The sequence below is a fragment of the Danio rerio genome, chromosome 8 (genome assembly GCF_052040795.2).
Source record: "Danio rerio strain M-AB ecotype USA chromosome 8, GRCz13ab, whole genome shotgun sequence".
In the NCBI taxonomy this organism is placed as follows: Eukaryota; Metazoa; Chordata; class Actinopteri; order Cypriniformes; family Danionidae; genus Danio; species Danio rerio.
Window position 1 is genome coordinate 28320587 of NC_141028.1, and position 15794 is coordinate 28336380.

Here is a 15794-nt window from a genome sequence, read left to right on the forward strand (position 1 = left end):
GCCAAAAATATAAGCCAAAGAAAGGCTACGCTGCTTTTTGTTTGTGTGTTTTTTTATCTGGTTTAATTCAAGGCATTGAGTTAAATGTAAAAAGTCTTATATTGTTTAATAAAATAATTAATTATTATTACAATGCTGTCAAATGATTTAGATTTTTGGCCAAGCACATCCAGAAGTTTTGGTTTCTGCCCAGCAGTTTCATTTTGGTGCATCCCTAGTTCTCTTTAGAGATTCTGTTGTAACTATGTTGTAAACGTAATAGAAAACATAATGTAAACAAACCTACAGTCTCTACCAACTCTACTAATACTCTAATCTAATAAGAGTTAGTTGACACATAGTAGTCGTAAAGTAACATATATATATATATATATATATTTAAGAGATTATCTAACACCCTGTTTACATCAATCAGATCACAATGGAGGGTACACTGTCATTTACAACTTGTGCTGTATGTATTTTGTAAGGTTTGGTATCAAAACCTAATTTAAAAATGTAGGCAATTGGGCTGAATCTGAAAATTTTGGTCTCTCATTGTGGTGCCAGCCTTGGGAATGTGCTTCTTTAAATGAATATCCTGTAAGTAATTTGTATAATTAACCTGCTTTCTGTAGATTTACAGCTCAATTTTTCAATGCATATGCTGATTATCTCACACATGCACAGTTTCAGGACAGTATGGAAAAGCACAGGCAGATGTGCTGAAGCAGGTTGGACATAAACACTGCAACAGGGTTAAAGACCGTAATGTTTGAGAATGAGGTCAGTAGGCAAAGAGTACGTGGTCTTATGTGGCTGTTTGCACATTTTGTTTTTGATATGGTTGAAAGTCGACAAGCTCAAAATATTTTCGACCCCATTTACTGCTGTTTTTTCGATTACATTTTTAAAAAGCATTTTGATACCCAATTTAACCCAAATTTATACCAAAATTCGTTACATTACAGTTTATTACTGTTAATCATTTGCATTTAAACTGTAGAAAAACTGATAAATTATGTTAAATTATACTGAAATTAGCCGTTTCAGGTTAATCATCATAAATTTAAGGTTTTAATGAGTTATTTTGTAAAACTGATCTGTGCATTTAAAGTAGTTTACTTTTAAAGTACAGTTTGTTCATGTGCAATAACTAAGAATTTATTGAATTAAACCTTAATTTTACAGAAATAAACCGACAACTACAACCAATTTCTGTAAAGTAAATAGTATTTAGTTATTTTATGTGTAAAAAAGGCCTTTATAGTAAAGTGTAACCTTGCAAATAAACATTTTTCAGTATTTATGAGGGAACAAAGTCAGGCACTCAGCTGAAAGAATTAGCAATGAAAGTGAATGCACATATATGTTAAGGTACAACCACAGTTGTATTTTCCTATCCAGCTGGAGGGTTTTTGCATAGGAACGCATAATATGGCACATTTTCCCTTTTTTATTTTGCATATTGATTTGTATTGCAATGTACCTATTGTTTCACGCAGCCTGATCTTGTCGGACAATTTTTCAGCAGCTCAATTTTGTATTTGCATTGTCACAAGTGTGGAAACGTCTAACATTTAGATTTAAATGTTTCCTACATTCATATTAAAATTCTTTCTGAGAATAGGACCCAAAAAGATGTAAATATTATTTCAGGATGGAAATTGTGTATGCAAACACATAACCCTCAGTTTACTAACTATGCAAAGCCAACTACAACTGTTGAGAGTAATAAAGTAAACCATTTGAAACTGTGATTCATGGGGTGGAGGCCACAGGAAGACCCGTTTGCTTTTGCTTTGTTACATTTTCCGTGTTCAACCAGACTACATGGCTAAGAATCCGCTTATAATGAAAACAAGAAACCAGCTGGAAGCTCTTTACTTTTCTTTTTTACTCGACTGTTCCTATTAATAAAACAGAGCAGCTGCATACTCAAGAAACTTCATTAGCCATATCGACTAGAAATGGGTTTGTATGTAGGTCAAAATCAAGACGTAGCATTTTGTTTGAATTATAAATACAATTATAATTAATTACAGTTATAAATACAAAAGTGATTTTAGATGCATTGAACACACATTAAACACAAGATTCTGTATTATTATAGTTTTTGAACATCTTCATTTAGTGTAACAGATGTATTTATGCAAAAATGCAACAGCACACTTGCAGTTAAAAACCAAATTTTGATTTGTTTCTTCAAATATAGAGAAGATTGACACAGTTTTAAACAATAATAATTTTTTAAAAAGTGTTGCGGTCTCACTTTATATTAAGTGGCGTTAACAACACTGACATTTGTCATCTGTTACAGTCAAGTTATTGTTGTGTAAATACATGTTTTTACATTGTACTTATGCTTGATTAAATACCTACAAGTAATTACATCTGTAATTACACTGTTGATCATCCCTAATACTTTAACCCACCCTCAAACCTACCCATACCACCAAACATGTCCCTAACCATATCCGTATCCCAACTCAAGAGCACCAGAAGTGTTCAGCAGTACATTATAAACACATTAAGTACATTGTATTTATATTTTAAAGTAAGTACATAGTAGTTAAGGCCACTTAATATAAAGTGGAACCCTGTGTTTCTCTATCTAGTGACTCATTTGTTTTGTCTTTGCCATAATGACAGAACATCATATTTTTCTAGTTATTTTGCAAGATACTAGTATTCAGCTTAAAGTTATTTTTAAAGGCTAAACTAGGTTAACTACATAAAAAAATACTTTTGTTGCTTGTTCATACTAATTTAAAATTAGTTGAAACAACATCACTCATTCTTAATTTTTTTGGGACAACGTAATTGTTTTATGTTCAATCTACATTCATTTGTAAAAACAACTAAGTTAACTTAACATATTTGTGTTGAGACATCTTGAGGGAATTGTGCAGAACCAAGCATTTTTTACAAAGTAGGCAAGTTAAAAGAATTTGGCAGGTTATTGGACAATGGGGGCATCACGGTGGCGCAGTGGGTAGCGCTGTCACCTCACAGCAAGAAGGTCACTGGTGCGAGCCCCAGCTGGGTCAGTTGGCATTTCTGTGTGGAGTTTGCATGTTCTCCTCGTGTTTGCATGGGTTTCCCACGGGTGCTCCGGTTTCCCCCACAGTCCAAAGACATGCGGCACAAATGAACTAAATAAGCAAAATTGACCGTAGTGTATGTGTGAATGAATGGGAATGTATGGGTGTTTCCAAGTGTTGAGTTGCAGCTGGAAAGGCATCCGCTGCGTAAAACATATGCTGAATAAGTTGGCGATTAATTCGCTGTGGCGACCCCGGATTAATAAAGGCACTAAGCCGTAAAGAAAATCCAAGAATAAATTGATAGTATTAATATTAATAATAATCAACTTTACTTTTTTAACTACTTTTTTAAAATGAGTTGAAACAACATAATTTTTACATTTATTTTGGGGGTAACTCAATTGTTTTGTGTTCAATCCAAATTTGTAAAAACAACTAAGTTAACTTAATAAATTTGTGTTTAACATAAAGGAATTGTGTGGAACCCAGCATTTTTTACAGTGTAGACAAGTTAGATTAATTAGGCAAGTTATTGGGCAATAATGGTTTGTTCTGTAGTCAGTTGAAAAGGGGGGCTATTAATAATAATAATAATAATAATAATAATAATAATAAACTTTATTTTATATAGCTCCTTTAAAAGTCAAACCATAAAGCCATTTACAAACATATGAAAAGTACAGAGGTAAAAAGATACATACAATGATACATGCATAAAAGACTAGACAAAACAAAGCAATTTAGAAACATTTCAAACCATATAAAAAAAATCCCATCCCTGGACCGGAAACACTGGATTTATGTTCTTGCACGGTGTAATATTGGGATTGTCTGTGAAAAGGATGCATGGCACTTCTATAACAACTTTTGCCTCATAGATATGTGCAATAACCAAGATAGAACACATGTTATTGTGATTTTTTAAAATTATTTAACCCTTGTGTGAATGTCCAATGTATGCAAGTTTGTTAGATTTAAAAGAAGTTTTAAGCAGAGATAAAATTAATAATTTATTTTCATGATTTCTATGTATTGTATAATTCTCTCTCTCTTTTACCCTCTCCTTGTTTTTGGCTCTGTTTATTTCCTTTGTTTGTTAGTTTAATTTATTATTTAGCATTTATTTGCCAGGGGTGGATGAGGTGGGGTATAAATAGAAATTGCAGTTTCTATATGTATGTGACAATATTTCCACTTGTCTAATAAAAATTTGATCACAACAAAAAAAATCATAAAAGCTATCCTAATACTGTAAGTTTTAAAGGGGTGGTCCACTACAATATCATATTTTAAACTTTAGTTGATGTGTAATGTAGCTGTGTAAACATAAACAACATCTCTGAATGTAATGCACTTAAAGTTCAATGCAAAGGGAGACATTGGCTTATACAGATTTAGCTTAGCAAAGCCTACAGCGAACAAAGTTAGAGGACTACAAACAAATACATGCGGGTTAGTGAGATCACAAGGGCTTCAGGTTGCACGCAATCACCATGCGCACACACCGCATGCAGCAAAGGGGCGTGGCCAGAGGTGCTGTAATGTTATAGCAGAGAAAGCTTAAATGCTGTCAAAACGCTGCTATTTCCACAGAGCTTCTTTAATTTATGTATTTAGGCTTTCAAGGGACACGACACAAAGATGCAAGTGCTTATGTCATTTTAATTATGTTCTAGGGAATTATAAAAAAGATATATAAGATATACTCTCCCAGTTCAGTGCTGGATTCGGTTAAAAACTCCTCAAAGTAGGAACTCCACCAACCATAGTAGAAGAAGCTGCGGATTGTGAGCAACAATCTTTAAGTATTTTTACATGTTAAAATTAATTTATTACATGCTTCTAGCATGTAGTTTCTAGCATTAATGGTATGTTGTAACATGGATCCGTAAACAAGGATGTAAACAATTGGAACTGCTGTTTGGCACCACTTACAATTTAGCTGCAAATTTAAATTTATCCATCAAACTGCTGTAAACACCCACAATCTACACCAGCACTGCAGTGTCTCTCTATGCGGTCACTTTCCTTGCGTTCTACATCTCATGTAAATGTTTCATATTACTTAAACATGCTTATTTCCAATTATATGTGAAAGACACTTCATTTTAGAGAGCAGACGTGAGGTTCAGCTGTGTCCTTTTCATTTTCTGTCTGATTCAGGCACAAACTGATACAGCTAACAGCTGCAATGACTGACAGTGTTTACACAGCGCAAAAGCACGTGCTTGTAGGGGCATGACGCTTTTCCTGGTGACATGGAGCCGATCTGCGAATCACAGCACATGTTAGCTGGCCAATCAGAGCCCCTTGAGGCTGGGCTTTCAGGGGAACTAAGAAAAATAACAGTCGTTTCCATGTTAGCTGAGTAGCAGTATATAACCAAAGTAAGATATGAAAAAAATTATTTGAGTACACATTGCTTTGCATACAAACACAACCAAGCCTTAAAAATTCACTCTGGACCACCCCTTTAAGTGACGATATGAAGAAAAAAAGAGATTCTGCATTATGAATATCGGAGGGCAAAGAGATCCACAATTATTCCCTATAATTTAATAATATTATCCTTAAAATATCCTTTTATTCCAACCAAACTAAAAGAAACAAGACTTTCTCCTGAAGGAAAATAAAATATGAAATACTGTGAAAAACGTCCAGTTTCGCTTGTGAAATATTTGTAAAAGAATTACCACTGGAGGGCTAATAATTAAGTCTTCAACTGTATTCAGACCTGTACTTTACTGAATTATTTTAAAGTGTTCCTTCTAAATCCTATATTTTAAACAATTGAAACTTTGTGCTGGCAAATGGTTGCAATAGAGTGGTTTAAAGCACAGTAGCAAATTATAAAGATTCAAAGTGATAATTATTGTGTATTTTGGGGCTGAACCATAATTAGAGTCTTTTAAAATGACTCATCAAATTATCTAAATATGCCTGACAACATTTTTAGGTATATGAACTATTATTACACTCACTGAATGACATATTAAAGAGTGTCTTGCATAAATCATTGCAGAAAGGTCATTATTTTTTCTTTCACTCGAAACAGAAGACACGTTAATGCTAGGAGACATCTAGTAATAATATCCATAATGCATCTCTCCCCTCTTCCTTCCCAGAAGATCTCAATCTAAATAATGAAGTGCGTTTTTTTTTTTTGCTCTCCGTCTCTGTTACTTTTATTTATTTCTTCCCCTCTTTCTCTCTCTTATCTTGTCCCTTATGTAATACACCAGCCTGTTTGGTCCTTATATAATCACAGCCTCAAGTATTTGATAAGAAATATAGAAAAATGAAACGACCTTCCATCTTGTTTCCTGTGTAAATGACGTGCGTATTGTTTAATAACCATGGGATTGTCTGTCCTTGTGCTTTTCGCTTCCTGAGACCTGAGGAACCCAAGTTACTGGCTGAATAAACATTTGCTTTCCTATCGCATGTTTACAGATGAAAGTGATCAGTGTCAAAATTGTGTGTGTGTGTGTGTGCTTGTAAAGGAAGTCACGTATACAAGCTGTTATAATTATCGGTCTGTTGGGTGTGTTTGAAACGTTACTCCCAGGGATGCAATTTATTGCAATTAAAAAGCAATTACATTATGTAATCGAATCAAAGCAAACCACCTATTTATTTGGGGCTGGTGTGCATTTGGTTGCGTGTGTCCAGAATGAGTGTGTGTTTGGGATTGTGGATGTGGACTGAAAGTGTGTGTAACTTCACGCTGGCCATTATCGGAGAGTCTTTGAAATGTGCTGGGAACTGCTCTTTAATCTCTCCACCTCTTTTGAATGCTGGCCTCTCCTCATGAATATTCATGGGCAGGTTCATAATGGCGACGAGATGAAGCAGAGCATCAGAAAATTACCAATTAGGGGCTTCTCGCCTAGAGGAAGGCTTGTGAGGAGGAAAAACATGTTTTTTATAAATTCGGTGAATAGTCAGATTTAAAACTTCCCAAATGTAATAACCATCAACTTGTGATTAAAAAAATGAATCAAATATATATATATATATATATATATATATATATATATATATATATATATATATATATAATATATATATATATATAATTAATTACAAAGAAACAGCAAGTAACACAGTTAATTAAACTGAAATTTCTTTTGAAGTATCACAGTGCAGCCTCAAAATGCTAATTAATTTTTATTTTAAAGTGTTAGACTTTGCCAGCATTCTTCAAACCAACGTTTTGGTACCCATTTCTCAGGAAGAAATTTTAATTGCTCAAAATATCATATGATTTTGTATGATCTCTTACTCTTTTGCAGTTCTCAGTGTAAATAAGCACCACTTTTTAAAAAATTAATATTTTTAACCATTTCTCAGTGACTATAACCATTTATTTGTGGTGCATTTAAACAAAACTGTTTTATTAAACAGCTATATGCCCTGCGTATTTCCAATTTTGGCTTTGGCATTGACTAATCTAATTTATAGAGCAGAGATGGCCAAAGTAGGGCCCGTGGGCCAAAATTTTAAGCTTTGATTTGGCCCACCTGAGAAAAGAGTGAGAATGATGGAGAGGGTTGGGGTGAATGCCTTTAACACAGAGGTCATCATTTTTTATTTGACGTAATCTTTTTTTTACTTTACCTCTTTTGTTTTATTGGTGAGCTACAAAAAAACTAATTAAAATTAATATACTGTCACTCGAAGGATAGAGGACTATATGCAGAAGACAATGGCGAGCGAATCAAGACAAAAGCCAGTGTAATTCTGTTATAAATTAGATTGTTTTGTTTTTACTGTAATAAGTTCATCATAAAAGGTAAAAAACTCTAGTATAAAGCAATGTTTCTAGTTGTTTTTAAATATAATTAAATTTATTTAAAAAATACCCAATCCAACTATATTTACCTTTGGTCCACTATAGTCTCAATCAAGTTTGGTTTTTGGCCCTTCATTAGGAAAGGTTTGGGCACCCCTGGTATAGATCATTTTGAGGAATGTAAACAATAACAATGGTCCTACTGTATTTCCTATTTACATCCACATAGTGATAAATAATGTTATGAGAACTGTTTTAACGTCAAGCAACGATTGAATTGCCTCTTGTCAAGGGTAAGGGCCAATAGCATCACCACATTAAAATAGTCTATATGCGCAAATATATTCCTGTAAAGTGTAGAAAATAGTCATTTAAAAGAGAGATCTGTGAGTGATGTACTCATTTACGTTCTTTCTGTTTCACATGAATATATGTTCGTTATGCTAAATTAATATTCACTTATTAGTTTTTCTTTCAGATTAGTCCTTTCTTTATCAGGGGTCGGCGGGTCGCCACAGCAGAATGAACCGCTTTCTATTCCAGCATTTATTTTACGCAGTGGATGCCCTTCCGGCTGCAACTGAATTAATAATAAAACATTATTTTATCTTTAAGAACCTCCTACAGGACAGCTAAGTGAGGAATTTGAGTTATTTTCATATATCGATGTCACTCTATCTTTCCAGCCAGCGGCAGGAAACTTCTACTTCTGCAAAATTGCTTCATTAGTATGCAAAGTGTATCACACTCAGAGAAGACGTTTGGCTAATATACCACCTAAACAATACAGATGTTTAATGAAACGTTAAAGAGACAAAAGTAATAAAAAATATTTGACATATATCTGACACATATTGATTTATATTTAAATCACCAACAGCTAATTTTATTGCAATTTTTAACAGTTTTTACAACAATTAGGGTTATTGAAAAAAACATTAATCACAATAAAATCAATAATACATTATTTACCTTTAAAATCTACCAATTAATTTACCCTTAAAATTGACCAATTAAATTTATTTTTTAAATTCCGCTATGGTGACCACTGCTTTATAAAGGGACTAAGCCAAAAAAAAATGAATGAATAAATGAATATATATATATATATATATATATATATATATATATATATATATATATATATATATATATATATATATATATATATATATATATATATATAATTTTTTTTCAGTACTCCACAGCTAAACTTGTATATTTTTGCTGTTTTCACTAACATGACCGGGTCTTTTTGTTTTATTTCAGGGAGGAGCCATTTCCATTCTGACCGCATGCGAGAGGCCGCAGGATTTTACAGGTGTGGTTCTCATTGGCCCTATGGTTCAGATGAGTGCTGAATCTGCTACACCCTTCAAGGTAAATAATAATAATAATAATAATAATAATAATAATAATAATAATAATAATAATAATAATAATAATAATAATAATAATAATAATAATAAAAATCACACAAGAGTGCAAGCAAATTTCTCTTCTTCCCAAGTGAGCATTTGATTTCAATCACAGCCGAAACATGAGGCTGTAAATTAGATTTGCTGCCCTCTGCAGTCAGACGGTTAAACGCAATCAAATAACAATGGCTTGTAAATGTCAGCTGTCAAATAACAGCAGTAAAGCAATCAATAACTGCCTCTGTACAGTACATTGACATTTATTGCTGTTTTTGTTTTTTTGCTGTGGATGTAGAGAAATCATCATGCTAACCATGAACATGTTCCAATTGCATTTGATGACATGAAAGTATTGTTTATTATTTAAATGGATCGTTTTTGTAGATTGTTAATTTTTTACAGCAGTTAAAAAAGTATAGTAGTCTAATATAGTAGTATAACAGCAAATAATTCCAATTATAGCATTTTGATATGTAATATCAAAATATGATATGTCCATATTTGGGCCACTATATGTTTATACAGTATGTTGTGAACTAGGGCTGCACAATATGTCGTTTTAGCATCAATATGGCAATATGTGCATCCGCAATAGTAATATCGCAGGATCTCCAATGTTGAATTGGGATTTTATTTTACCAGGAACCACAGGTCAGAACATGGAATCATTGGAGATATTTACCCTAATGGAGCAAATGTTAATCATTTTCATATGTTTTTAAGGCATGTGACTGTATGGGCAAATCAAATTTGTTCAAAGCATTCAGGTAATTTTCAGTTCAAGAAGTTGTACCATTTGAACCTTCAATAAAAAATATTTTATTGAATTGTTTATGCAATAAAAACTGTGCAGTGCTATTTTTCATTGGATTATTCAAGTTCTGTTCCTGAATTGTTAGCAAACAAAGCTATTTAGGTCATCTGATGAAATTGTATTCATATTCCAATATACAGTTGAAGTCAAAATTATTTGCCCCCCTGAATTATTAGTCGCCCTGTTTATCCCCCCATTCATAAAGATGAATACACCTATAGTGATAGACCATTACAGCAATGGACTTACATGTAAATGTAAATGTAACACTTGATCTGAAAGTGAAAGTTTATCTAAAAAAAATTGCTAATTGTTAGTGACCCAGAATGTGAAAATTCTAAATGTTAATGCATTGTGATGGCTAATGGTTAGTAAAACTGGGAATGTGAACTATTTAAATTGTAAATACTAAAAATTGAGTCCTATAGTGTCTGATACCACAGAAATGTTACGAGAGTGTAAAAATGTTCAGTTCTCTGCAGTAAATTGATAATATCTGTGAATTCTTTTGCAGGTTTTTATGGCCAAAGTTCTAAACCGCTTGGCTCCTAAACTCACTCTCGGCCCAATCGATCCAAAATTTGTCTCACGGGATCCCAAACAGGTATGTGGAATGTATGTGAAAGGTCGTCTGTAATGTATATGTGTGTATATTATACCACTGACAGCTAGTGTTTAAACAGACAGTCCAGCTGGGTTATTTGTAATAATAATCTTATAATGTGTTGAAATAATATTTACACTGTAAATCTACTCTTTCAGAGTGAAGCATAAGCAATACATCGAGATGATAACATATGACTTTCATTTTCAGCCTGGCCATAAAATACTGAGATGTTCCACAGAAACAGCTTGTGCCGTTTATCTAGCCTTAGAAGATAGATATACCAGACTTCAAAAATTGAAGCTCACTGTTCTCAGAGAATCTGCTTTTTGTTAAGTTGTTTCCGGGTCCAAGCCTCTGTTCTTTTGTACTGAGAAAACCTTTTTTTTTATAGTTGTTTGTGAACACAGTTTAGCCATATCACACTGCATCACACACACCAATATTTGACCCATTTATCCACCTTTTTTTGCATGTGATGACAGCGTTTCTCTTCCAGCTAATGGAACTTCCGTTCAAAAGAACTGAAATTACTTTGTTTGAATTACAAAGTTACACTACAAATGGGTGACTCTAGAATTGGGGGTACATTTTGCATCTCCTAGATCAGGGGTGCCCAAACGTTTTCATATAAAGGACCAAAAGCCAAATATCATTGAGAGCCATGGACCGAAGTTAAAAATACCAAGCTATATTACATTAAAGTTGCCATGGGTAATTTCATTCATTTTCTTTTCGGCTTAGTCCCTTTATTAATCTGTTATTGAACTGAATTTACCTATAGCGCATATCTTTGGACTGTGGGGTAAACAAAAGCACCTGGAGGAAACCCACGTGAATGCAGGGAGAACATGCAAACTCCACACAGAAACGCCAACTGACCCAGCCGAGGCTTGAACCAGCGACCTTCTTGCTGTGAGACAACAGCACTACCTACTCTGCCACTGCGCATCTTAATTTCGTAATTTATCTCATAAAATTTTGTAAAAAAAATTACTTTAAATCATTTTAACTAATGCAGTATAAAAATGATAACTTATTGCAACAATAGCATAAATCACATTTAGAACACAGTGGATTTCAATGATGGATACACTAGTCAACCAGAATCTGCCTTTTCCTTTATTTGTCTTCTATCTGTCAGGTGACACAGTATGTACATTTAAAGTAAATCAGATTAATTTACACTGTTTAATTGAAACGTTTTACTTCAGTTAGCTTTTAACAATAAAACAAACAAACAAAAGGTTACATTATATTTGAAATGACAACCTCTAAACCAGAGGTGCCGGAACATTTTCTTATGATGGGCCAAAAACCTTGATTGAGGCTTGAGGGCCCAAAGTAAATATAGCAAACTGTATTTTATTAAAGTCGCCATGGCTAGTTTCCTAATTTATTTCATAACAATAGCAAAAATTACTTTAATCATATTACCTAATGAATTCTTTTGATCTTTTTACATCTTATTATGAATTTATTACAATAAAACTAATAATTCATGTTATAGCACAATAAAGTTTAATGCTGTATACACTAGTCATGATGCTGAAGTCTTATTAGGTCAAGTGACAGTATTTACAACATAAAATCATAAAATCTGATTCATTTACCACATTGAATTAAAACATTTAATTTCAGTGAGCTTTTTGTAGCTTTACAATAAAATAAACAAAATGTTAAGCTAAATCAGAAATCACAATCTCTGTTAAATCTATGTGAAGATTCACAAACTGATTTCGAGAGGAGCACGTGATATGATTGACTACAGCTGATCCTTATCGCTTTGGAAAGCACCCTTCTATCCTTTCCTTCTCCATCCTCCTCAATTCTATGATTGGGTGATATGGCGGCTCAGTGGCTGGCGCTACTAGCTCGCAGCAGGAGGGCCAATGATTCAAGTTCTAATTAAGCCAGTCGGTACTCTGTGCAGTGTTTGCATGTTCTCCCCGTGTTCACGTGGGTTTTCCCTGGGTACTCCGGTTTCCTTCAACAGTCTAAAAACATGTACATAAGTGAATTGTCATAAGTCACTGAATTGTCACAAGCACTTAACGCATGCATTCTAAATCGATTTGAACCACCATATTAACCAAAGTATATAGGCTCTTGAGAAATACTTGATCTTGTATCCCTCCTAGTGCTCATTGACCAGGCGGGAACCTTGGGCTCATCAATCTCCAAGCTCATGGTTCTCACTCGGGACAGCATGTCAAAGCTGCTATCATAGTATATATATAATGTGTATTCATAGATATTTTGTCATACAAATATAAAAGACTATAATACATTAACCTCTATAACTATTCAGCTTCAATTCTCATGAAATAATTAAGTCTTCATCTTTGTTTTTTTATGTTTTTTTTACTCTGTTAAGTTAAATAAATAGTTTTTCTTTATCAATTGTAATTTTCATCCATTCATTTATTTTCTTGTTGGCTTAGTCCCTTTATTAATCCGGGGTCGCCACAGTGGAATGAACCGCCAACTTATCCAGCAAGTTTTTATGCAGCGGACGCCCTTCCAGCCGCAACCCATCTCTGGGAAACGTCCACACACACACACTCATACACTATGGACAATTTAGCTTACCCAATTCACCTGTACCGCATGTCTTTGGACTGTGGGGGAAACCGGAACACCTGGAGGAAACCCACGCGAATGCAGGGAGAACATGCAAACTCCACACAGAAACGCCAACTGAGCCGAGGCTCAATTGTAATTTCAGTAACAAAAAATACTTCTTGTGTCTCTCCTTATATTCTAGTCAACACTTTAATATTGGTTATAAAAAGGCATAGCATTTTGAAAAGCACTGTTAGAAAAAGTATTTGACCTGCTCCAAGTGATGTCACTTCCTCTGGCAGGAAACTCTGAAACAAAGAATGGATACTAGAAGTCTAGAAGGGATACAGCTGCAGCCAGAAGTTAGCAAGAATTATTTATTATATTCATTAAAATATACATTTAATTGTATGTTATTACATTTAAATGAATGCCATTAGCATCACAAGCATATCTGTTTCCAAAACTCTTCACTGACTTCACCAGATTTGTATGTATTTACTACAGTATAGTAATTGGTCACACTTTACTTTGATGGTCCGTTTGTTGATTTAAGTTACATTGCATCTACAGTTCATGCCAACTAATTCTCATTAGATTATTAGTAGACTGTTAGGTTGGGGTTAGGGTTAGTGTAGGTTGACATGCACTTGCAAAGTTTCTTATAGTCAGTTAAATGTCTGTTAAAGGAGCAGTATCAACAGATATTAAGCAGACAGGCTACTAACACTTAAATGGACCATCAAGTGTTACCTAGTAATCTTCCAGTACAGTAATCTTCCAGACATGTCCCCAATATTGCTGCAAAAAGTTTAGTTTTTTTGCTTTTTAGTAATTCATAGGATATTCATGGTCTACTGATGGTAACTGGTTAACTCAAATTAAAGTTTTTAATAACAGCTAATAAATTATTTTTATGTGGATTAAACATAAGGTGGATTAAACACTATTGTCTATTAAACACTATCTGAGATCAGTCATGGATATAAACAAAACAATCTTGATTTTCAATAGTATTGCAGCAAACTATAAGCAAATATTAGTGCCATTTGTTGTTTTTCTTGAGACTATTTACGTCAGCAAGAGGGTTGTCTTGAAAACGGAGTTAGTGCTATTGGGATTGTGTTTTTAATACTTCTTCATCTCCATGTGTCTGTCAGGTGGAGGCATATGAAAAGGATGAGCTGAATTATCATGGGGGGCTACGCGTCTCGTTCGGGATGCAGATGTTGGATGCGACGTCTCGCATCGAGAGAGAGTTACCAGACATCAGGTGGCCCTTTTACATTCTACATGGAGACGCCGACAAACTGTGTGACATCAGAGGCTCTCGGTTATTGTATAATGAAGCCAAGAGCACTGATAAAAAACTGAAGGTGGGTCAAACCTTCAGAAATACTGGCCAAAATAATGCAAATATTTTGCTCAACTTCATGTCAATACATTTGTCTGTGGTGAATTACTTATTCTGAATACCAAAAATACATAATAACAAATATTTTAAATAACAGAATATCAAATTATCGCAGTTGTTGTAAATAAAATATTATTTACGGTAATTCCAAAAAGTAATATAATTTTTTATATATATATTTTTTCCCTTTTTCCATATTAGCTTGTTGTTATGCTTGTTTAAGAGGGATTTGTATACATGCATTATATTTAAACATATATACACTCACCGGTCACTTTATTAGGTACACCTTACTAGTACCGGGTTTGATCCCATTTTGCCTTCAGAACTGCCTTAATCCTTCGTGGCAAATAGATTCAACAAGGTACTGGAAATATTCCTCAAAGATATTGGTCTATATTGACATGATAGTATCACGCAGTTGCTGCAGATTCGCCAGCTGTACATCCATGGTGTGAATCTCCTGTTCCACCCCATACCAAAAGTACTCTATTGGATTGAGATCTGGTGACTGTGGAGGCCATTTAAGTACAGTAAACTCATTGTCATGTTCAAGAATCCAGTCTGAGATGATTCGTGCTTTATGACATGGCACTTTATCCTGCTGGAAGTAGCCATCAGAAGATGGGTACACTGTGGTCATAAAGGGATGGACATGGTCAGCAACAATACTCAGTTAGGCTGGGGTGTTGACACAATGCTCAATTGGTACTAATGGGCTACGAATAAATCCCCCACACCATTACACCACCACCAGCAGCCTGAACCGTTGATACAAGGCAGGATGTATCCATGCTTTCATGTTGTTGATGCCGAATTCTGACTGTACCATCCGAATGTTGCAGCAGAAATTGAGACTCATCAGACCAGGCTAAAATTTTTCAATCTTCTATTTTGGGTGAGGCTGTGCAAATTGCAGCCTCAGTTTCCTGTTCTTAGCTGACAGTAGTGGGACCCGTTGTGGTCTTCTGCTGCTTTAGAGCAGGTTCGACATTTTGTGCGTTCAGAGATGCCCTTCTGCATACCTTGGTTGTAGCGAGTGGTTATTTGAGTTACTGTTGCCTTTCTATCAGCTCAAACCAGTCTGGCCATTGTGCTCTGACCTCTGGCATCAACAAGGCATTTGCGCCCACAGAACTGCTGCTCGCTGGAGATTTT

At 34.3% G+C, this 15794-nt stretch overlaps 2 protein-coding genes across 7 annotated transcripts in view; both read left to right on the forward strand.

The window, feature by feature from the left end:
• Nucleotides 1-15794, forward strand: part of slc26a6.2 (solute carrier family 26 member 6, tandem duplicate 2) — a 406025-nt gene that overhangs the window by 39332 nt on the left and 350899 nt on the right. The gene's annotated exons all lie outside the window — the stretch shown is intronic.
• mgll (monoglyceride lipase) overlaps nucleotides 1-15794 on the forward strand; it is a 34035-nt gene that overhangs the window by 14337 nt on the left and 3904 nt on the right. For all 6 annotated transcript variants that reach the window (XR_015496905.1, XR_015496906.1, XR_015496904.1 and 3 more), the window contains 3 exon segments: nucleotides 9091-9201; nucleotides 10568-10657; nucleotides 14383-14598. Coding sequence is in view for 3 of the 6 variants with exons in the window: in XM_087262910.1 (XP_087119036.1) it covers nucleotides 9091-9201; nucleotides 10568-10657; nucleotides 14383-14598 (417 nt within the window). In the remaining 3 variants the exon portion in view is untranslated.